The 24,776-nt window shown below is 46.6% G+C and overlaps 3 protein-coding genes across 3 annotated transcripts; all 3 read left to right on the top strand.

Annotated features, from left to right (window-relative positions):
* Window positions 1-943: 943 nt before the first annotated feature.
* LOC126872629 (eukaryotic translation initiation factor 6-like) lies at window positions 944-5,076 on the top strand. Its single transcript, XM_050632731.1, has 3 exons — window positions 944-1,050; window positions 1,236-1,353; window positions 4,873-5,076. The coding sequence occupies exons 1-3, from the start codon at window positions 944-946 to the stop codon at window positions 5,074-5,076; spliced, it is 429 nt and encodes a 142-aa protein (XP_050488688.1).
* Window positions 5,077-5,278: 202 nt separating this feature from the next.
* Window positions 5,279-7,003, top strand: LOC126872628 (uncharacterized). The gene has a single exon (XM_050632730.1). The coding sequence runs from the start codon at window positions 5,279-5,281 to the stop codon at window positions 7,001-7,003; it is 1,725 nt and encodes a 574-aa protein (XP_050488687.1).
* A 2,776-nt stretch (window positions 7,004-9,779) lies between these two features.
* On the top strand, window positions 9,780-10,223 carry LOC126872626 (uncharacterized). The gene has a single exon (XM_050632729.1). It carries the CDS (start codon window positions 9,780-9,782, stop codon window positions 10,221-10,223), a length of 444 nt encoding a protein of 147 aa, XP_050488686.1.
* Window positions 10,224-24,776: the final 14,553 nt, after the last annotated feature.

Below are 24,776 nucleotides of genomic sequence, written 5' to 3'. Positions count from 1 at the left end.
ACTCATCACAAAAGGTTTTTCACAAAAATTTGGAAAGGATTACGACGAAGTGTTTGCGGCAGTAGTAAGGCATGCTACATTCAAAGCGGTGATTTTTAACAATTGCTGGTTTTATTAATATTATGCGAACATTGAGTCTAACCTATGCTCATGTCTGCGAGTTATCGAACGTTCGAAAAATCACGCAACGTAACGATTCGTTTGAAAATGTTTCTCTTTCCTTCGCATGACTGCTGCCAGCATTATCAAAAGACTTTCAATAAAGGAATTGTGCAAACATCATTTGTCTTCGTTAGTTGTAAGCACTGACTAATGATACCTGATTGTACGATTTTAAGGCGTCAGTTATTTGAAATTTTTCATTTTATTTAAATTATCTTGACGTACTGGATTAGCGATGTTACTTCTATGGAGACTGTATAATATAAGTAAAAAAGGAAGTGTTAAATGTATCATTGTTATTAAGCAAACATAAGTAACATTTATCTGGTATAATGATGATTAAGTTGTCCTAGAAAAAATATGCTTTGTTTAGTAACTTGATAATGTTTTTGGCGAAGCAATTCGTGTTGAGTTTCACCTCAATTTCATATACGAAAATAACACAATCTGTATTTTAAGAGACGTGGACGATTTCAAATGATTACATGCAATTACGTATACAAGTTGCTACATAGAACAGGAAGCTCATGATAAATTTCGAAAGTAGCTAGTTACAATGTTCTATCGCAAGAAGGCAGACAATGGCTCGACCCATGTGAACGGGCAGCTTTTTTTCACATGTTTATCCAGTCATGCGATAAACCTCGTGCTACCATGTGAAGTGTGAAATACAGGTTAGCGTGTATACCGCGGCGTATACTTTAAACACTGATTAAAATCTAATATAACAGTTTCAAAATTTTCGTTGAAATCACAATACGTTAATAGTAAATTTATAATCATGGCGGTATGTGTACAGTTTGAAAATAACAACGAAGTTGGAGTGTTTTCCAGGTTAACAAATTCTTATTGTCTGGTAGCAATCGGTAGTTCCGAGAATTTTTATAGGTATCAATAAGAATGAGTCATTATCACTTTATCTTCAACCATACTTAAACTTATGTTGTGCAATACAATAATTTTTACCAGCAACTTGACATAACCTTGACATAACCTTGCATTGTCAACATGCGTTGACATAATACGTATTATGTTTCTATAATTCATAAAACAAATATTATTGTTAATTACAGTGAATTTGAGGCAGAATTAGCTGAAACCATACCTGTAATTCACGCGTCAGTTGCAAGATGTCGTATAATTGGTCGATTATGCGTAGGTAAGCACGATATGAGGGTTCTAATCTCTAAAGTGAGGTGTATGTGTTGTCCGTGATAATTGTAGATGCTGGCTGTAGATGTCGCTGATGGGGTACTGCTGATTTTCTTCCGTTTTTGATGCGTAAAAGAAAAATCGGATTCCGGTCGCCGGGATTCGAACCCGGGTCCCGAACGTTTGTAATCTAAGACGCTTTTTTTTACAATGTTTATTGACCAGTAGATTAGTGTTACATTGGTATGTTGTTCACAATAAACAATGAACTTCGGTTGTGGGATGGTTTAGGTAAAAGTACCGATACATGACAGTACGATATTTTGTGTGTCGGAATTACATTTTTTTAGCTTTGCAATATATAAGTTATATTTAAGTCACTGTAGAGCGGTGCTTATATACGATATTGTTTTCTTCTTTCTATCTCTGTCCTGAAAACCTGGTCGCAAAAACAGGACAGTCTATTTGGTTTCGGAGGGGCTGTGGGATTTTGGGAAGGGATCGGACAGGGTGGACGGGGAGGGAAAGAGAGGGGTGTCCTGTAGAATTATTTACAATATATACAATGTTTACAATATTTACACTATTTTACATGGTAGGAGATTTGAGCGTTGTCGTTTTGAGGCTCTTTCTCTTGTTATCTTTTTTTATTATGGTTTCGGTATTCACCAATATTTTTTTATGTTTTATCTGTGATTGTCTTCTGTGTCTTTTTGGGGAAGGGCCATGTTGTATCTCCACCTAGTGTCTACGGTCTGTTCATTTAAGTTTTTCTCGCAGAGTATTGTTCTAATTCCTATTTTTCTTTTTATATAGTAGATTATTGGGATATTATTTTGGTCTTAGAGATAGTTTCTTTCGTCTAGGAATAAAAATGTTTCGGGGGGATGTAACCTGTTGTCAGTATATTTTTGTAATATGAATCGTTTGGAAATAAGAAATCGAAAATTAAACTATTTTCTTTTATCTTTGCAGTTTGCGCGTACTGGTTTCTTGTTAGTTTTAAGGTGTGACAGTCGATGCGGTGAATGTTGGCTAGGTCGTATATTGTTTCGTTTTTTACATATTTTTTGAATCCGCTGTGTTCGGATCTGTATGTGCTCAGGCAAGCCCTGATGCATTTTCTTTCTAATATGCAAATTTTTTCCATTAGGGAAGCTGATATGTTGTACCACATTGGGCAGCGGTAGATTATGATCGGTCTAATTAGTGCTTGGTAGCACAGGATTTTTACTTTGCCGTTGAGATGTTTGGAGTAGAATAATCTTTTTGTTTTCCAGAATATTTTGCTGGCTTTGGAGAGTTGAATTTCGATGTGCTGTTTGTAGTTTAATTTTTCGTCTATATTTATACCTAGATATTTTAAGCAGTTTTTGTGTGGTATGAGCTCCCCTTCGTTTGCTTTTTCTCTTAGTTGAAATTTTTTACAGTGTTCTCTTTCTATTGGACCGATTTCACTTGACTTGGGTCTAAACAGTATGGTTTCGTATTTGCTTGCATTAATTTTTAGTTTCCATGTATAATAGTAATCGTTAATTTTGTCAAAAAGTTCTTGGAGTTCTGTTCTTATTATTCTGGTTTTGCGGCCTGTTACGTAGATGATTAGGTCATCTACGAAGGCTGTGGAGCGTTTATGGGTGGATGTATTGAGATTAGAGAGGTTTAGTATGTCGCTGTTGTAAATACTGAAAAGTAGCCGAGAATTTACTGTTCCTTGTTGTAGACCGTTTTCTATGGAGAATTCTTTGCTTGATGTGTGTGAACCTTCGGTCATTACGAATGTTCTGCTTGTGATCATGTCCCAGACTATTTTAAATATATATTATGGAAAGTTTTTCTTAATCATTTTGTATGTAAGACCTGGGATCCAGACTGTGTCGAAAGCTTTTTCGAGGTCTATTAAGCAGGCGGCTACTCGTTGCTTTGCGTTTAACGCCCAGAAAATGTCCGACGTTAGTTTATTTATTGCGTGGATTGTAGATTGTTTGTGCCGGAAGCCGAATTGATATCCTGGGATTACATTATTTTTTGCGCAGAAGGAGGCTAGGGGGTTGCTTATGACTATTTCGAATATTTTGCTTATGTTGGGAAGAAGGCTTATAAGTCGTAGGTTTGCAGGTGATGAACCGCCTTTATTTTTTTTTTTTTTTTTTTTTTGTAATGGCTATTAATTTGGCTTTTTTGCATTTCCTGTGGAAATACGTGTTATTTAGCGCATTGTTGAATAGTACTGTGTAGTACCATTTTAGTTTGTCAGATAAGCGTTTCAGCAAATGTTTGGTATGCCATTGAAGCCGGAATATTCTTAGTTGTTTATTTTGGAGAAGATTATACTTAGTTGGTGGAATTTGTAAAGTAGTTTGTTTCTTGTTCTGGTTATTTGGGGGTGTTCGAGGTGTTTTCGTTTGAGAATGTGCAGACTGTTTTGTTTAGCGCTATGTCTTCTATTTTATTTTTGAGTTTGTTTGTTTCGGCGATGATAAATCTGTTCAGTTGTTCTCGACCCATGTGATCGTTTTGTGTGTGTGTTTTGGAAAAGTGGGTGCCGATAATGTCTAGTTTTTCCGTTGTTTTAGATATTACGAAGTTATCCTCGGTGTCTTTGTTGGTGTTGTGTATCGCTATACCTGCTTCTTGGATGAGGGAGGCTTCTTCTGGGGGCAGTTTCAGAGGCGGGATGGAGTTTTGTTCTTTTGATCTGAAAATTTGATTTATATGCGGGAACATGCTAGCAGAATCTTTTTTGGAGATATTTTTTATTTTGTTTGTCCAATATTGATTTATAGAGTTTGCGAATTCTTGTTTCAGTTGCGATTTTATTTTGTATAGCAGGTACTTTAGGAATTCTAAGTATTCCCTTTTATCGCAAGAATAGTTGTATATTATATTGTTTAATTCGGATGGTATGTAGCTTTTGTAGCTAATTTTTTTATTTTATTGTTGATATAGGGCTCGCAAGAATTTTTTTCTTTTAAGTTTGGTATGGATTCTTGAAGAGCGATTTGTATGTGTTTTTCTATTTCGTCTATGAATGAGTCGATTTGTCTGTTTGTTAGGTTGACGTTATTGTAGATTTTTAGGTCGCAGTTGTGTTCGAGTAGATTTTGGAACGTTTCCCAGTCTGTCTTTTTGTAATTTAACCTGGGTGTTTCGGTCTGTGTTTCAAGTGTTAGGAAGTCAGATGTATTCTTATTTATCTGAAATGCTATGGCGTTATGGTCGCTGTCATAATCTAGGGTTTTGAGAGTGTTATTTGGTCGTAAATTTTGGAATTTTAGTCGCGCGTCTGCTAGGTATATGACCAGGTATGAGCCTCCTTTTGGATAAGAGGGTAGCTCGGAGCTGTAAAAGTTTGTTTTGTAGTGTATGCTCTTATTGTCTAGCCAGTTTCTAAGGAAGTTTCCTCTCGTGTTCTTTAGTTCGTTTTTCCAGCTTGTATGTTTTGTATTAAGGTCGTCAGCTGTTATATAGTAGTTTTCCTGTTCGTCGAGCTGTAAAAATTCAAAGAGATTGTTGAATTCGTAGTTAAATTCTTTCTGGATTCCATAGGTTACGTAGGCTGGAGATTGTGTTGGAGGATACATGGGAGGCAGACGTAGAGAGGACAGAGCTGCGAGCGTAATCGAAATCTCCGGAGAACTGGAGAGCCTGGACAAGGGAGGCAACCAGAGTGGAGGACTAGTGCCTGTGAACGCAAAACGGGTGTGGATACGGGAAGTCCGGCTTAGACAAGGAGGAGTTAAACCAAACCAACAAGTGTGAGGTTAGGACGGTGGAGTAGCCATATTAGGACGCGTGACAACAGCGCCGCTACACGGGCTACTCGAGGAACTACCCAGACGCAGCCATATAGGCGCGTGCGCCGAAGTGCGTTGCGCGGGCCACTTGAAAGTGACAGCGACTGGCAGAGTGGCAAGTGCTAACCGAGCGACATTTCCCGCCCAACGGGGAAACGGATGCAACCATGGCGAAAGAGAAGGAGATAGAGGAAAACGCTAGGGGACGGAGGGAAACGGAACTGACTGCGGAGCCGCGGCACGTTAGCACCAGGAGTATGACGAAGGCGATGCCGCCAAAGGAGGGACCCTCCCGCTTCACGCTGGACAAGGAAGGAATATGGACTGAGGAAACAACAGAGGAGGAGGAAACCCCCGCCAGAGAAGCACCCCGAGCGAAGAGAAAGAAGGCCAACGAATCCCCCGAACTCCCCGCGGACCCGGCTGAAGAAATGAGAACAGCCACAACGGCGGACATAGGAGCCGAACTGATTCGCCGGGCCGCCGAGGTGGCCAAGGCTGCCGAGGCACCCCGCGGCCACAAGGGCACGCAGGGGAAAACCCTGAAGGAGGCGGCGAGAACCATCACCGCGGGCGTGACAGAGATAGTGAGGAGAACGGACCCTGTCACCGACGCACTCGCTATAGCGCAAGGACGCATAGCAACACTGGAGGCGGCGGTAGAGGCACTCCGAAAAGAGCCTGCCTCGCGCCCCACCGCGGATGAGAGCAGCTACAGGGCGCGTCTCGCTGCAGTCGAGCACCTTGTAGAGGAGATGAGATCCTTGCTGCACCGACTGGAGGAACAACTGCAGGGAACAGAAAAAGGAGAAGGAAAGGAGGTCGCCCCTGCCGCGAACACGAGAGGGATGGAGCCTGGAGCCCCAAGCGCCCCAGCGCCCAAGGGAGGCCGAACGGCTGTCACCGAATGGCAGACCGTCGGAAGGAAAAGAAGAGGAAAGAAGAAGGAGGCAGGGAAGAAGCAGCCGGCGAAGCTGATCCCCGAGACAGGGGCGGAGAGCCAGAGGAAAACTCCGGAGAGTGGATTGGAGAACGCACGAAGAGGGGGAGGCAGGGGGCCCCTCCCGCGCGCACCGCGAACGTCAGCGGTAACAACCACCCTGACGGACAAATCGAGCCAATCCTACGCGGAGGTGTTGGCTGCGGCCAAGGACAGTGTCTCCCTGACCGAGCTCGGCATCGGTGTCATCTTAGAGGTCCCTGAGGACCAGGGAAGGGAGAAGGCCGCAGCGCTCGCAGCACAGCTGACGCGGGCTCTGGACCCGAACGAGGTCCGCGTGGCGACCCCCTTCCGAGCCGCGGAGGCAAGGGTGTCCCTGATAGACACAGCGGCCACCAAGGCGGAAATCCAGAACACCCTGGCGAGGGAGAGCGGCTGCAAGCCGGAGGACATCCGGCTGGGAGAAATCCGCTCCGCCCGGAACGGACTTGGCACCGTATGTATACGAGGCCCTGCCAGTGCAGTGAGGAAACTGGCCCAGGCTGGAAAGGTCGCCATAGGCTGGTCGACGGCAAAGGTCGAAGCCGTCGAACGGAGACCGTTACAGTGCTACAGGTGCCTTGGGAGAGGACACACGGGGAAGACCTGCACCGCCAAGGAAGACAAGGGGCACCTGTGCTTCAGATGCGGCGAACCAGGGTACCAGGCGAGAGCATGCACTACTGCGAGCCAGAAATGTCTGCTCTGCGAGGCGCTTGGAGCACCGTCGGTGCACAGGATGGGGGGACCGGCCTGCGCCCCCTCGAAGAAAGGAACGAAAGGAGCCGCCCGCGGATCCACGGCTGCAAGAGGCAGCGAGAAAGGCTCCCCGTCGCAAAGCGACCCTAAGCCCGCGAACAAGGAGGTAGGCACGGAGGAAGCCACAAACAAGGAAAGGACACCAAGGAACTGAGAATGCGCATCCTCCAGACTAACCTGGGAAGGTCAAGGCGAGCACAAGACCTGCTCCACCAAACTATCCGGGAGAGCACGGTCGCCCTAGCGGTGGTGGCGGAACCATACAGAGTTCTGGATGCCCCGGAGTGGGTCGGAGACACGGACGGAATGGTTGCCGTCACCTGGACATGGACCGTTTGCCCACGGAGCCCCGCTGGGACGCGGCAACGGGTACGACGCGGTCGAGTGGGCAGGGATGATGGTGGTGGGGGTGTACGTGTCACCTAACAGCGGACGGGCAGCGTTCGAAGAATTCCTAGACGGAGTTGGCGACTGCGTCAGGCGACGACTCCCCCGACAAGTGCTCGTCCTGGGAGACTTCAACGCGCACTCCACGGAATGGGGGAACGCCAGGACCAACGCGCGCGGCCGCACGCTATCAAACTGGGCCGCGGGACTTGGACTTCTGTTAGTGAACAGGGGCTCGACCAGTACCTGCGTGACGTGCAGAGGGAGCTCCATTGTTGACATACCATGGGCCTCCCCCGAGGCATTCAGGCGGATCTCAGGCTGGAGAGTGGCCGAAGGGGTCGAGACGCAGTCGGACCACCTCTACATATTCATGGAGGTGGACGCACCTGGACCTGGAATGCCGACGACAAACGACGGGCGCGGCCCGCCGAGGGGGAGACCTAGATGGAAAATAAAAGAGAGGAATAGAGATCTACTCCGGGCGGAAGCTATAGCAACAGCTTGCAGCTGGGAGGCCTCGACAACGACGACCGAAGCAGACGTGGAAGAGGAGGCCGAGAACCTCCGCCAAGCCATGACAGCAATCTGCGACGCATCCATGCCACGGGCCACACCGGGCACGGTGCGAAGCAGAGCAGTTTACTGGTGGAACCCCGATATCGCGGAACTGAGGACGAGATGTGTCCGGGTCCGAAGACAGTACCTAAGGGCCCGCCGCTGGCGACGACGCTACGAAGAAGTCTCCTTGCGCCACCGGACGCACCGCGCGCTACGGCGCTCGCTACAAAGGGAAATAAAAAAAGCGGAGGACCGTGCCTGGTCCGAACTGGTCGAAACAGTCGAGTCGGACCCATGGGGGAGGCCATGCAGGACGGTGACACAGAAACTACGCGCGAAGGGCCCCCTGACAACGGCGGAAATGGAACCTGCTCTGCTGACGCGGATCACCGGAACGCTCTTTCCCCCACAAGAAAACAGAGCGGCGGAACGGCCACCGGAAACGACACGACTGGAATGGAGGGACGACTGGGAAGTCACAGAGGAGGAGATATGGGAGGCAACCAGAAGAATGATCGCCCGCAACGTGGCACCGGGCCCGGACGGAATCCCTGGCCGGATCTGGGGGGAAGTGATGGGGGTCATGGCCCCCAGACTCCGGCACCTCTTCACAAGATGCCTGAGGGAGGGAGTCTACCCCCGGGCGTCGCGGACGGCGAGGCTGGTCCTGCTCCATAAAGAGGGCCGACCGAGGACCTCGCCGTCAGCGTACCGGCCGAATGCCTACTGGACGAGGTCGGCAAACTACTCGAGAGGGTAGTCGCCGCCCGCTTGGAACGACACATAGCGGGCCAAGTGCCAGGTTTGCACGAAAGCCAGTACGGCTTCCGGAAGGGACGCTCGACGATTGACGCGGTCAGACGCGTACGAGCGATTGCGGAGGACATGGTCTCCCGGAAAGGCGTGGCGCTGGCGGTTTCCCTGGACATCGTCAACGCGTTCAACACCATGCCATGGGACAGGATAGTGACGGCCCTGGAGCACTTCGAGTTTCCCAGCTACCTTGTCCGATTGATCCGAGCCTACCTCGACGACAGGTGGGTGTGTTACACCAGTAAGGAAGGAGAGGAAAAGCGATCCGTCGAGCGTGGCGTCCCGCAGGGCTCGGTGCTGGGCCCCATACTATGGAACGTTGCGTACGACGAGGTACTACGATGCCCGCTACCCCCAGGCGCGGCCATAGTATGCTATGCGGACGACACCCTAATCCTGGTCGAGGGTCGTGGCTGGCACGAGACGCTGCGCATTGGCGGAATCGCAACGGCCTGTGCGACCCGTGCCGTGAATGAACTGGGCCTGAGAGTCTCCCCTGCGAAGTCGGAGGCCACCTGGTTCTTTGACAGGAAGAGGCGAGGGACACCACCGCCCGGCCTATGCATAAACATGGCAGGTAAAACCGTCCGGGTGGGATCACAGATGAAGTATCTGGGACTCACCATCGACAGCCAGTGGACGTTCGAGCCGCACTTCGACTCACTGATCCCGAAGGTGTCAGCGGCTGCCAATGCTCTGTGCGGCCTACTATCGAACATCGGCGGGGCCGGAGACGCGGTGCGCCGACTTTACGAGGGCGTCGTTCGGTCACGAGTGATGTACGGGGCCCCAGTATGGGCAGACGACCTGATGGCAAGCCGTCGCAGCATTCTGCTCCTGAGAAGGCTGCACAGAGTGACCGCCATCAGAATCATTAGGGGATACCGGGCGGTGTCTCACGCGTCGGCGTCCACCCTAGCCGCGTCCCCCCTTGGGAGCTGCGGGCGCTGGCGCTCAAAAAGAGATACACCCACTGGAGAGAATGGCACCCGGGAGAAGACCCCACCGAGCAGGCGGCTCCAAACGACACAGGAACCGCGAAGAAGGACACATGGAATCTGTGGCGATCCCAACTGATCAACTGGAGAAGCGAACACCGAGGCGCGGATGCGGTCCTACCAAACTGGGAGGCATGGAGGAGCCGCTACGGCCTTCCACTCACATTCAGGATGACACAAGTACTCACCGGACACGGCGTGTTCGGCGAGTTCCTGAATAGAATAAGGCGAGAGACGACAGACATCTGCCACCAATGCGGAGAGGGCAGGGACACAGCGCAGCACACCCTGGAGCTGTGTCCGGCGTGGGAGCTGCCCCGCTACACTCTGCGGCACGCCATAGGAGAAACGTTGACCCCCTCAGCGATTGTAGAAGCGATGTTGAGAGGGTCACAGGAATACGAGGCCGTCCGCCTCTTCTGCGAGCGAGTTATGCTCGCGAAGAAGCGAGCGGAAAGGGAAAGAAAGAAAAACTCTCACCCCTGCAGGATAAGACGATGGAGAAGGATGACAGTCAGACGACCCAGAGCCGCCCCGCCACCACCCCAACGGACTACGACCAGAAGAAGTGACAGCACTAGGGGCAACGACCTCCCCCTAACACCTACTCAATAGCCGGCTCGAACAAGAGAACGCGAGAAGGGGATGCAACTGAAGTTAATTCATAAGAGGTTCCTGGAGCACCCCTGTCACGCGCATAAGATGGTCATCGTGGAGTTTTAGTCGGTAGGAGTCCGACACTACTCTGCTGTTACGCGATCATTGCAGCAGCGGAGTGTCCATGAGGATTTCTCCACGTACAAAAAAAAAAAAAAAAAAAAGGTTACGTAGGCTGCAGTGATGAATAAATTTTCCTTATTGCTTATTTTTATTTTTATGATCGTTGTTTCTAGGATTTTGAAACTTGTTGCTTTGTCATTTGGTATTGTTTTGAACTTCAAAGGGTTTTTTATGAGGATTGCCATTCCTCCTCCTTGGCTAGCGTTCGGTCTGTCGTGACTTATCATAGAGTAGTTTTTGAAATGTACTTTATGTCTTTTGTTTAATTTTGTATCTGAGATAAGTGCGATGTCGGGGGTTTCTTTATTTATTAGGGTTAGCATATTGTATCTTTTTTTGGTTTGAAATTATTAAGTTAGCATTTATTGAAATTATTTTCAAATGTTTTACTTTTGTTAGGTAGGTGATATATTTACAATGTACATGTGAATGTGTGTGTAAGCGTCAGAGGACGTTCAAGTCTTAGTTGAGACAAAAGACTGTTGGTAGATGTTAGAAGCATCTAGAATAGTCGTAGTAGTAGTAGTAGTCGTAGTAGTAGTAGTAGTCGTAGTAGTAGTTTAACAACAAGCGTGCATGTAAGAAGGGTATCGAGGTATTCAGATGTATCGATGTTGTGTGCAAATAAAGCAATTAATTTATTATACCTTAACATTATAGCAGAGCGTGGTTCCTAATTTTGCAAGCTTTTTTTTAGAGTGTGCGGTTTGGTCTTGCGAGTTAGTTCGGGTGAGTTTAGTGTTACGTCGTCTAAAACATCTGCATTCCAGCCCTCGCGACCGGACAGCCAACGGCCTGCGTAACGTCACTCCGACCCTCAATAAACCTAAAGTCCCACCATAGCCTTTCACTTTCACTGTATTGTATCAACATGTGTCTTCAGCCAATCCGTCTGTTCTGAAGAATTTCTTAAGCCAAAAAATATTTTCGAAGCACATCTAGTTTTTTAGAGAGGTCCTTGGGTTTATTAGGCGCACTTAAAAACACGGAGAAAGTGGGTAGTCACCTACTGGGAAAAACCGAATATTTGTCTAACAAAAAGGCTGGTTTTTCCCATGAACAAGGTCACCCACGAGCCAAGTTGGTAGGAGGCTTCCTACTCATCCCTTCAAGCATCAGCGTAGGTCATGACCAATCGACATCGCGGATCGTTACCCTCACTTTTCCTAACGAAAAGTGTGAACAACGAATCCGCGTTCTTCATGCAAAGGGGCACACCCACACCGAACTTTCTTCCGTATTAGCATAAGAGCAACAAGTCAGTACAAAATCTAACGCCTGACGTCTAAGTCTAGGCACAACACTAGAGGAGCGTGATTCACGTCAACTATCTAAGTCGGTTCTCGGTAATGTCGAACATTCACCTCCTCTATTAAGTATCTTACAGTGCTACATCTACTAACATACTAAATTCAATTATAAGAGCCTTGCTCAATCCTCAAAGAATATTGTGCCAGTGTATCACGTCTCTATACGCTAACTCATTGTCGACGATTTATATGTCGGAGATAATAGGACACCGGCGCCTTCCCTCTGAAACCTCGGGAAAATCCATAAAAACATTGTAATTAAAATCTACAGTTGTAATTAAGCGATTTGCCGTCATTCTACCCAATTGTATTTGTTTGAGATTTGTGACAATGAGCTTGGGCTCAAGGCGACAATCAATCACCGAACGTAGCCGCGGTTAACGGGACGTACCCTCCGTCTAACAAAGGCATTGAGAAATTCTATAGCTCTCCTTTTTTTTTATTTATTTGTTGAAATTACAATCAATTCTCGCGTTGAGAATTTTCAGTAATTTTTGTGGCGTGGCGCAGTGACATGGCTGTTTATTTATAATAAGTTAATGCTTATTATAGATAAGTATAATTTATAAGTATTATAAGTAAGTGCATATGCTTAATTTGGATAACTAAATGAATCTAGCGTTTAGGTCTAGCGGGTAGTGCCTCTTCAGCCTGCGAATCTGATCAGTCGTATCAAGTAGTCCAGTGATTAGGGGGTTTCGGAGTTTGTTGACACTTTTGCTATAACTGTCGCTATATTTTGCTATTTCCTCTTTGACTGTGGGTATCTTGAGGTCGCGATGGATGGTTTCGTTGGTAACATATCAAGGTGCGTCTATTAAGGATCTTAGCGTTTTCGATTGGAAGCGTTGCAGTATTTCAATGTTGGAGTTACTTGCTGTTCCCCATAGTTGGATTCCATAGGTCCAACGGGTTTTATTACGGTCTTGTAGAGGGTAATTTTATTCTGTATGTTTAGTTTGGAGCGTCGGCCCGTTAGCCAATAGAATTTTTTTAGTTTGTCCTTTAGTTGCTTCGTTTTATCTGAGATGTGTTTCTTTCACGTTAGTCTCCTGTCCAGGGTCATGCCCAGGTATCGGACTGAGTCCCTGCTAAGAACTGTTGCATTGTTGATGGTGACCTGGGGGCAGGTTTGTTTTCGGAGCGTGAAGGTTACATGTAAGGATTTCTTTTCGTTAATTTTGAAGCCCCATTTATGAAACCACTTTTCCATGGAGTCGAGACTTCGCTGGAGAGTGGATGAAGCTATTACCGGGTCTGCGTGGGTAGCTAATAGCGCTGTGTCGTCTGCAAATGTCGCTATTATTATCTCGTTTGATATAGGTAAGTCCGGCAGTGTAGATGGAGTACAGTAGGGGTCCGAGGACACTACCTTGGGGTATGCCGGATTCTATTGGGAATGTTGCTGAAGTGGCATCTAGGCATTTAACCATGAATTGTCTATTGGTTAGGTAGGATTTTAGGATGGAGTAGTACGGGTGAGGTAGGATCTTTTTAAGCTTGTATAGTAGCCCTTCATGCCATACTTTGTCGAATGCCTGTTGGATGTCTAGGAAAACCGCTGAGCAATATTTTTTCTTTTCGAGTGTTTGGCTGATCGTATGTGTTATGCGGCGGATTTGCTCTTCTGTTGAATGTTGTTTTCGGAAGCCGAATTGGTGATCTGGGAGTGTTTTCAAGTTCTCTAGGAGTGGAAGGAGTCGATTCGTGAGCATAGTTTAGACAGGGTAGGTAAAAGACTGATTGGGCGATAGGAGATGGTTTCGTATATCGGTTTACCGGGTTTAGGGATGAGGGTAATCAGTGAGATTTTCCAGGACTTAGGATAGTGTTCAAGGCGAAGGATAGCATTAAAAATCGGTGTGATGAGTGCTATCCCTTTTGTGGGAAGTTCCTTGATTGCTCTATTGCCTATTAGATCGTGTCCTGCTGCTTTCTTGGGGTTTAGGCGACTGATTGTTTCTATAGTCTCTGCAGAGGAGAAGGGTTCGATAGGAGGGGACATTTGGAAGGGGGTGTGCAGGTATTCAGTAACGTCCGCGGCGGCTTGGGGGGAATGGCGTTTGAATACTTTTGACAAGTGTTTGGCAAACAGGTCGGCTTTTTCTATAGGGCTTCGCGCCCATCCACCTTACGGACGGCGGATAGGTGGGATTATTTGTGGGGGGCGTGTGAGTTTCCTGGAGGCCTTCCATAGTGAGTAGTTGGCGTCGGCTGTGGGGGATAAGCTGGCGAGGTATTTATGGAAACAGTCGTTTTTATAGTTTCTTAAGGTTCTGGATAGCTTTCTAGTTGCGCTGTTAAGTTTGCGTTTGTCCTCCGGTGATCTATGAATCTGCCATACTCTTCTTAGTCTACGTTTTTCTGCTATTTTTTTTTAGTATGTATTGGGGATATTCTTGTTTGCTGATAGACTATAGCTCTCCTTAAAAGAAATATTTGTAGCGGCACGCGACAGTAAACATTCCAGCGGTTTCTGTCCCGTGGCTCGCCACACGCAGATCCTATTCTTCGGATATGATTGTTATCAGATGCTGACGCGTCTCCGCAGTACGTGATCAGCTAGCCCGAGTGTCGTTATATACATTAAGGGCTAGTTACCTAAAATACTTCAAACAGACAAACAGTCTTTTTCCCAGCTACGGGAAGACAGGATAGACATATTTTTCCACGAACGACGTCTCCCACTAGCAACCTTCCCTCGAGGGAGACTAACATCCATTTCTAACTACCGATATGGAGATTGACCAATTAGCAGCAACGTCTATTTCCCTTACTTTGCGAACGTAGGTCCCATTCTCTACAGGCACTGGGCTTTCGGTGTTCACTTCGGGCGTCTGGTACCTTTCTGCAGCACCTGGTAACGGATTGGCGGGCCGAGAGGTGGGGTGCGCCGGCTGTACGCCGGGGTGGTGCGGTCGCAGCTCCTTTATGTGGCTCCGATCTAGGCAGCGGACTTGAAGGCCAACAGTCGCAGTCTCCTGCTGGTCAGGAGGTTCCATAGAGTGGTGGCCATCAGGGCGGTGAGAGGATTCCGCACCATTGCGACGACGGTAGCGGCGGTGCTAGGAGGATTTCCAAGGTTCGAGCTGCAGGCCCTGACAACACTCAGTACAACACTATTTGCAACACTGCTCGCAACTGACTGATGGCTGCCTTTATACTACGGTTTCGGTATTCTTACCACACACATAGTTACGAGTAACCCATGGTTAAGTGCACGTTATTTAATTACCCCGTGTCATAAATGACCACGGGTATATGGCCCATTAGGATCTCCCATCATCAACACTTTTATTGCTTTTTACCTGAAGTACATCGGGATTCTCCTCACGATTTTATGCCCAATACTACATATATATATAAGATATAATTACAACATACAATTAGTAATTGACAAATAATATATAATCATATATATAGTATATGATTCTTATTTCTGCGAATTATAAATAACTGCGTCATGACCGGAACAAATCACGGAGAATACCAAGGAAGCTGCTTTGAGCGATTAGTTTCATTTAATTCTGTAGACAGCTTTCATCGTTCGCCGAATAGTCTAAATCCATATACTGCAGGTTGATGGGCAGGGGATCTGATGAGAAGTGGATATAGTCTACTCTTGCTGAGGAGGCTTCATAGGACAACCGAAGCTCTGGCGGGAACTCTCTCCCCGCCGAGCATTCGGCCCGAGACGTTCGGGGGGATGTTAGACGTGTAGCGGCACGCGAGCAGGACAATTCAAATCCTGTTGTTGTTTTGCTTCGGAGTATCAAGACCGTTAGGTCACAAGTATTGTAAGGAGTAATGAGCTCCGAGCAAAACAATGGCGCCGCTACTTACAACCGTTAAACGCAGTCGAATTCAAATTTTCCGGCTGTCCCCTGACCAGTATAAATAAACAGACGCAATCACGAGCGACGGAATTCATCAATCAGAGTCGAAGCATTTTGACGCATAAACAAGCATCGCAGTAATCTACGAAGTTTCTCTGAGTGTTTAACGGGTATTTATTCCGTGACTTAAAATTGTACCAGCGGACTCGCAATTTGTCCGTAATTAATTATTCAATTGAAAATATATTTAACGGATTGCGACGGCTCCGAAACGCCGCCTAAACGTGCCAAAGATTCGTGGACGAAATCACGAGATGCCTTGATTTCATCTACGCGTATATCGATGATTTTTTAATCGCGTCCGATTCCGAAGAACAACACCGCGAACACCTGCGGGTTTTGTTCAAACGCCTCGACGAATACGGGGCCTTTGTGGCGAATCGAGTGGCCGAGATACAGACCAAGACCAACATCTCCGACTGACGTCATGTGCCTACCGATGATAACCCAGCGGATCTCATCTCCCGAGGTCAGACGCCCGAGGAATTCCTGCGTCTGTCTATTTGGAAAAACGGGCCAAGTTGGCTCCTGCAGAGCGGAAAATATTGGCCGATCTGGAGCCAGACGCCGTTGATCGAAATCCCGGAAAAAAAGGGGACGACCTGCCTAACCACGAACACCATCGACATTTCCCTATTAGAAAGGTATTCATCCTGGACAAAATTAATAAGAGTCGTCGCTCGGTATCTTCGATGGAAACACAAGCAAAACCGAGCTGCCCATCGAACAGTAGACGAGTTGACTACGGCACATAATCGATTAATACGGTTGATACAAACCATTCATTTCTCGAATGAGATTCAGACGCTCCAAAAAGATCAGACCAGGGATGTTGGGGGAAAGCTTCAATCACCAAATCCCTTCATCGACAAAGGGGGGATATTACGAGTCGGAGGACGACTCCGTAACTCACCGATGCGTTTCCCGCAAAAACATCCCATTATTTTGCCGAAGTCTTCGATCACAGAAAGCATCATACACCAGGAGCATCGGAACAACCATCATCCAGGGACACACGTCACATTGTACGCGGTCAGGTAACGCTACTGACCTGTCGACCGTCGTAGTCAAGTATGGCGCACTATCAAAAGGTGCGTACGATGTTTCCGGGACAACCCACCACCAGTGGAATACCGGATGGGAGATCTACCAGAGACACGCACCGAGTCGCGTCCGTTCACTAACATCGGGATCGACTATTGCGGCCCATTCTTTATCAAGGAAAGAAGGGATCGTAACCGATGAATGGTCAAGGTTTACCTCGTCATATTTATATGTCTGTCAACCAAAGCTGTTCACATTGAATTGATGAGTGATCTCACAACCGACGCATTCCTCGCCGCTCTACACCGATTCATCTCTCGGCGAGGACATTGCGCGACAATTCTTTGAGACAATGGGACAAATTTCGTAGGAACTAACAGGGAATTGAAAGAATTCCGGAACCTCTTACATTCCGACGACCATAAAGAAAAGGTGCAAGGTGCTTTTTATCTGATCGGCAGATAGAATGGCGTTTCAATCCTCCTAATTCACCACACTTTGGCGGCTTATGGGAAGCCGCGGTGAAATCATTTAAACGTCATCTTATCCGCGTCGTCGGCACGCAGCTTTTAACCTTCGAACATCGCAACACCCTTATTATTGAGATAGAAGCCATCCACAATTCCCGCCCACTTACTCCGATATCTTCCGATTCAAATGATCTCCCTGTCCTCACTACAGGTCACTTCCTAATCGGTGATGTCCTGACTAGTATACGCGATCGAGATTTCAGGGCTACTCCATCAAGTCGGTTAACCAGCTGGAAGCGTATCAACCAACTCAAACAGCATTTCTGGAGTCGTTGGTACCGAAAGTATCTCACCGAGTTGACCAGCCGTAACAAGTGGAACAAGGGCGGCTATAAAATACGCGAAGGCACCATCGTTATTCTCAGGGAGGATAACGTCCCAACAATTCAGTGGCCCTTAGGCCGTGTAATCAAGGTCCAACCCGGAGCTGATGGAATAATCCGGACCGCCACCATACAAACAGCAACGAGCATCTTGGATCGCGACGTCAAACGATTGGTCCAGCTACCCTGCCAACCAGATTCGAACAATCACGACGAGTGACGGATGTGGAGGAGATCTGCACCTGAACCATCACGAAAAATTTTGATCGGTGCCCTCTCAACGGGGGGAGGATGTTACGTCGCGCAAAACATCTGCACGCCATCCGGCGCTGCTTGACCGCCGACGGTCTACGTACCGTCCTTCGCCCCTCAATAAATCCAAGGATCCCCGTAAAACGCCAGCATTTTAACGCTATTGTCTCCTCGGATTCCCAAAACTCACAGACTGCTTCCTCAAGCGACTAATAACCTCGGCAGAGCCCGTCGACTTGGTCGGGTACAACCAGACGAACTTTGTGAAAGCATCAACCACTACAAAGATATGCCAATAACTCTTCTTCATAGTGGATAATGGTCCAAGGTGGTCAACATGGTAAGTGTCGAACGGCAACTCCCCCTTGTTGATGGTGTTCAGCAACCCCTTCTGTTTTCCCTGCTTTCTCTCCGCAAGGATACAGTCGATGTAACTCTGCACTACCTTTTCCACTTTTTTGCGCATTCCCTTGAACCAATTCTCCTTTACAACGCTTCCGTTTTGGTGGTGCCGAAGTGGCCACGTTCGCACGACCAATAGCGGTGTATCCTTTATTTCCCGGTATAAAATATCATTCTTTAGGACGTACCCGTCGGTCTCATGTTGCTCGATATTGTCTCGAATCCATCGCAGGTCGTCCTCTTGCAACTGTGCTTCTTCTCAACCGTGCAATAATCCCTCGTTCGTCCTCGTCTATCAGCATGACCTCGGGTAGCGGATTTCGACTCAACGCATCGACATGCATCATACTGTTCCCGGGTCTATGCTCCACCTTGTAGTCGAATTCCTCTAAAAGGATCACCCACCTCGCAACACGTACGCATAAGTCCTTTTCCTGTATCGTTAATGCGAACGCCTTACAATCTGTAACGATCTTAAACGGAATACCGAGCAGGTAGACACGGAATTTCTTCAATGCTTTCACGATGGCCAGAACTTTAAATTCGTAACTGGTGTATTTCTTTTCAGCCGGTGAGGTCTTTCCGCTCAAATAATATATGGGGTGAAAAGCATTGTCTTGGTTGTCGCGCTGCAGTAAAATCGCATCATATCCCACGCTACACGCATCCGTATGCAACTGAGTCTCCGCTCCAGCGTGGTACAATTTCAGCACTGGCTTCTCACTTAACGCTGCTTTTAGCCTTCCAAACGCTTCTCGCTCGCGCGACTCGAATCTGAACGGGACATCTTTTCTTAACAAATTCGATAATGGTCTCCGCAGTACGTGATCAGCTAGCCCGAGGGTCATTATAAGCACTAAGATCTAGTTACCTAAAATACTTCAAACAGACAAACAGTCTTTGTCCCAGCTACGGGAAGACAGGAGAGACCTATTTTTCCACGAACGACGTCTCCCACTAGTAACCTTCCCTCGAGGGCGGCTAACATCCTTTTCTAACTACCGATATGGAGATTGACCAATTAGCAGCAACGTCTATTTCCCTTACTTTCCGAACGTAGGCTACCCTCGACGAATCCAATGATCTCGTGTCCTTAGACATACCCCATCATAGCTTTCCTCTGAGGTATCGCCGGGACGGAAAGTCATTCTGTCTTGCGATCTCGTCGACAAAAAGATTAACGCCTTACGGTCAGTGAATATTAAGAAAGAATCCGACTTAGATTCTGCGTGTACGTACGACTACCATCCCGTTGTCCGCGGATTCGTTAGCGAACCTAAGACCATTGTCACTAGTGTCGCGAGTGTGTGATCATTGTGAGTTTGCGTCAACTTTGAAACATTTTTGTGTGTGTCAATAAAAGTAACTTCAGTGGTGTAAGAAAATGGATAGCTTCAGTGAAGAATACTTACCTGTCTCAAGCCCCTGCCACGAGGACGACTCGGGCCTAGACTCGGACTCTGACTCGATATATATTATAAGCAACGGTGTAAATTAAGTGGAAAAGTATACAATTTATAATTCTGTGAATCACAGTGTTATACAAACTGAATCACCTCTATTATCTCAACGGAAATCAGGGGATCGATCAACTCGTGTTGTCGGTTGTTATAATCATAACGGGAATTTACGACTCCCGTTGACGCCTCTCCTCGCAACTGCGTCTCCCCGGGATTGGTCGAAAATCCATGGTTCTTCGAGCCGGATTCAGTGTCAGTGAAGAGTGCACTCACCAGTGATCATATAGTGACAAGTGAATCCACACAATCTCCGCCGCCGTTGCATCATCGTCAACAGAAGTAAGTTTTAACAATTTGATTCTCAATTACATAACAAATAATGGCAACCGGAAACGAACTGACCGCCTTGCGTCGACGCCGGGGCCACTGTATCAGCCACTTTACACGCCTATCAAAAAAGCTGGATGAAATCGAACAACCGGCTGTCCGCAAGAGAACGAGTTAATCCAAATTAAAAATCGTCTGGAAACATATGAGACGGAATTCCGCGCCATTCAAAACGAGATTATAAGTCTAGATGAGGAGGAGACCGCGCGCGGCTTGGAAATAGCAGACGAGTACGAAAAATTAGAGCTCCGAGTAACTAATCAATTAAACAACATACGACTAACTACGCCGTCACAATCGACAAACGGCGAATCAGCCGCCGGTCGCGAGTCTGCTTCGCTTAAACTACCGGAGATTCGGATACCTACCTTTGATGGCACCCTCGAGAATTGACAGTCATTTTACGATTCCTTCTCGTCCACGATACATCGAAATGAACAACTGACATCATTCCAAAAATTCTATCTCCTCCGATCGGCCTTGATTGGAAAGGCTGCGCGAACCATCCAGTCCTTGGAAGTCACGGATTCTAACTATTCTATCGCCATCACCATTCTGCGCGACAGATTTAACTGCCATCATCAACTATGCACCCGTCACTGGCATGCACTCCTCCACTATCCCAAGATGGCGAAAGAAACGCCCGAAGCCGTAGAAGACCTCATCGAAATGGTCAAGATAAATTTGAAAACGTTAGAGAAATTAGGTGATCCGCTAACGTCGAATACCGTGATATGCGACCTGATCGCCTCAAAGTTACCACAGTCCACCGTACGCCAATGGCATCGCACGTTGCCGAACAAAAGACTATCCGATTATACCCATTTGATAAACTTCTTACAAACAAGGGCAAACGGCGATCAGACGAGCGCTCCAACACCAACGATGAAAGGAGATTCCTATCAACGCACTCGTCACCGAAAAACCATACCTCACGGGCGAACCTTTACCACAACCAGCAGGACGCTGGCGTGTCCGACCTACAACGGACCCCACGAGCTCAGAGATTGTAAGGTCTTCAAAGCCAAATCGGTTACAAAACGAGTACAATTCGTAAAAAGGGCATCACTATGTACAAACTGTCTAGACAGAGGACATTCGACGATACAGTGTACAGCGAGTTCGTGTCATATCTGCGGGCAGCGACACCATACCTACCTACACCGAGAACAAATACAGACAATTTCGTCGAGCGGTCGGTCGGTGAACAGTCAGTCGTCGAACGGTCTTTCGTCGAACGGTCTTTCGTCGAACGAACGAGCCTTTCACAGACGAGCTCCATCTGGATCGCCGACATCGCGTTCCTCGCATCAATCGAGACGTTCGGAACCTGCTCGGAAATAGTATTCGTCAGCCACTAAGAGTCGGAAAACTTCGCAACACCAATCTCGATCATCACGAATCAAAGGCACCGAAACGAGCTCATCGTCTAATCCGCAGCAATCCGGAAAGCATTGACTATATGAAACAACGACAGCAAAAGGGGTCGGTTTAACAAACACATCTTCATCCGAGCCCGAGCTTTACTCGACACTGGGTCGAGTATGAACTTCATGGCCGAAAAACTCGCAAATTCCCTCGGTATAAAGCAAAGGAGATGTGCAGTCCCAATCGGAGCCCTCGACAATCTAAACGCTATCACAAAATGATATAATACCACGGCCACAATCACGTCGACGGACAGCACGTATAAACAAACATTAAGGTTCCTTGTTATCCCGGCCATATCGACCTTCATTCCAAGTGAACCCATAGATCCCTCGAGTCAGAGATTACCCAGAAATATCCAATTAGCCGATCCACAATTCCACTGTCCAGCCCCGATTGATGTCTTGCTTAGTTCAGGGTCAACACTTGCGTCGCTGTGCATCGGACAAGTCAATTTGACGCAGCCAGACAAGCCTGAACTGCGTTTGCAAAAAATACGGTTCAGTTGAGTAATCGGGGGGAGTCCAACGTCCCAAACCGCGATAAATACGTTCCACGCAACCACAACTGCTTTGCAAGCGGATCTCGCGCGGTTTTGGGAGATAGACGAGGGACCGGCCACTACTCATCTTTCGGAATCTGAACGACAATGTGAGGAACATTTCCGAAACCATGTCCGACGAACCAAGGAAGACAGATACGTCGTTGCATTACCATTCAACGAAAAACTTTCCTCACTAGGGTCATCGAAGGCCGCTGCAATGAGCAGGCTCGCCTCTCTTCATCGTCGATTCCAACGCGATAAACAGTATGAAACCGCGTAAAGTACGGTGATCCAAGAATATTTAGACTTGGGTCACATGTCGAAGATCAACACGGATCACTCCGCCGACCATGGGTATTATCTACCACATCACGGCGTGATCAAGGAGTCGAGCGCCACCACTAAACTCCGGATTGTATTCGACGGATCAGCATCAAGTACCATTGGAGTTTCATTAAACGATGCCCTTCATACTGGCCGGAAATTATAAGAGGACTTGAGAAACATATTATTGAGATTCCGGTCATTTCAATATGTCCTTACCGGCGATATCGAAAAAATGTATCGGCAATTCATCATACGTCCAGAAGATCATACTTATCAAAAGATTTTGTGGCGTACCGATAACGGAGAGATCGAAACTTACAGACTCAATACCGTAACATTCGGTCTATCCGCAGCCCCGTATCTAGCCATTCGATGTCTTAAGCAATTGGCAGAGGACGAGGGACCTCGATTTCCGATAGCAGCGCAGATCCTGCAGCGAGACTTCTACGTCGACGATGCGTTGACCGAAGCCGATACGAAGGACGAAGCCCTATCAGTGAGAAATGACCTAACGAAACTACTCAAGCCAGCCGGCCTAAATATCCGCAAATGGGTATCAAACGATCGGGATTTGCTACGAGGATTACGTGAGGAAGATACCAACAAGACATTACATTTCGGTGAGTCATCAACATTAAAAACATTCGTGGATCATGATGAAGCATCGTGGATCGTTACCCTCACTTTTCCTAACGAAAGGTGCGAACAGCAAATCCGCGTTGTTAATTAAAAAGGGCACACCCACACCGAGCTTTCCTCCGTAATGAGACGAGAACACCTAGATAGAAAAATACTAAGCCTACGAATAGTGAACATCTCTCCGATCAGTTTCGATTATTGTAAACCTGTGCTGTGTTAGTAAATAAAGTTAGTTAGAAAATAAAGACAGTAATTGTGTTACGACTCAACCTTCTTGTTTTATCATCTAACCCTCAAGTTTACGTGACATTTTGGCGATCCTGCCAGGATCCATCAGCTTCAAATAAACGAAATTGCGCATTTCGGGTCACGGTCAACTTTGAAGATCGAGGATCAGCAGACTACTGCAACAGAGCAAACACTCTTGACGTTTCGACAAAGGAACACCGCGACTGAACCTTTCCTACGGGCTAAACGATCGAGGTGAGCGAGCTCTGGATTCTTTTATCAAACACAAATAGCACAGACAGTACAACCAATATAATATTGGCAACGCCACGAGAAGATAAAATCGAGACTGTTAACACCGCTTCAACTAGTAGTGGGGTAGACCCAATATTAAAAGCTATATTAGACGGAATACGGGACAAAAGGAAGCTTTTCGATAGTTCTAAACGCCAGAGACTAAACTCTGGATGGCTTTTGTAATATCCTCCATAAGAATTTCTCTTATAAGATCATTTGTTCGGATTCCGATATAAAAAAAAAAACTTGCATTGAGCATGTTGACTACTTTAACCGTAATCCCCCCTCCAAAAATTACTGGGTGATTGTAGCTTGTGAATAATCGTAGATAGAAATAGCACGAACAAGCGACGAAGAAACCGAACCTTGGGGGGGGGGGAGGGTGTCCCTTAGAAATAATCGGTGCGTAGTAACTTTGAAACAAGAGATAGCATTCTTCATAGAAGGGTCCGATAGGACCCAGAAGGGACAACAGCCGCATGATGTCTTAATGTCATGCGGCCGTAAATGAACAAATGTCGCTCAATATCGTCCTATTTTTAATTGTCAATTATGCATATCAACTTGAATACATAAAGTTGAAACTACGTGAGAGTGTAGTTTTTTACTCTTAAGAAGCGTAAAATTCAAATCCCCAAATATTTATTAGTTTTCGCAAAAAGTATTTAGTAACTAAAACTGTGTGTCTTAATTTATACAATTTTCGGACTGTACACAGCAATTAGCGGTGGCTTCATCTATTCTTGAAGAATTGCACTATCATGTACAACTTGAAACCAATCAATTTTGTAATGGTAAACTTTTCAAAAATGATGCCAAAATTTGCATACCATTTTTTATCATAAATAAATGCAATAACTTCTGCAATTGTAATCGGTTTGAATTTCCACGTGGGCCATTGAAAAGTTAACGTTTCTCTATGAAATAAAAGAAAATTTTTCCTTCTACTCCAATTAGGAGCCAAAATAAATTTTTTAGGAAAAATCGCTACAGCCCCAATTTTCAATAACAGCAGCTAAGAAAATACAGTATACGGAAATATAGTCTAACTGATAGCAGAAATAATTTCAAGCATATGGAGCCAAAAATGAGCCAATAAAAATCTGATAAAGTCGAAATATGTATGATCCGATCACGTGGTGGAGGGTCACGACCTCAGTCCACGACCGGATCGAAAACTTATGGGACATTTTTGTATAACTTTTCAACTACACGAGACATCGAAATGTAACTTCATTTTAAAGCGTTGGAAAATAATCCGTATTAAATTAAATATGATGTAAATAGTATATTTTATGTCAGACAGATCTTTCTTTAATTT

Source organism: Bombus huntii, chromosome 13 (genome assembly GCF_024542735.1).
Source record: "Bombus huntii isolate Logan2020A chromosome 13, iyBomHunt1.1, whole genome shotgun sequence".
NCBI lineage: Eukaryota > Metazoa > Arthropoda > Insecta > Hymenoptera > Apidae > Bombus > Bombus huntii.
This window is presented reverse-complemented; position numbering and strand designations above follow the sequence as displayed.

Bases quoted from the DNA above. Each gene is read 5' to 3' on its own strand.
- LOC126872629 (XM_050632731.1), top strand. From the start codon at position 944: ATGGCGGTATGTGTACAGTTTGAAAATAACAACGAAGTTGGAGTGTTT. The intron at 1,051-1,235 runs GTATCAATAAGA...TGTTAATTACAG, and splicing joins AGTTCCGAGAATTTTTATAG to TGAATTTGAGGCAGAATTAG. The intron at 1,354-4,872 runs GTGAGGTGTATG...TAGGTTACGTAG, and splicing joins TGAGGGTTCTAATCTCTAAA to GCTGGAGATTGTGTTGGAGG.
- LOC126872628 (XM_050632730.1), top strand. From the start codon at position 5,279: ATGGCGAAAGAGAAGGAGATAGAGGAAAACGCTAGGGGACGGAGGGAA.
- LOC126872626 (XM_050632729.1), top strand. From the start codon at position 9,780: ATGACACAAGTACTCACCGGACACGGCGTGTTCGGCGAGTTCCTGAAT.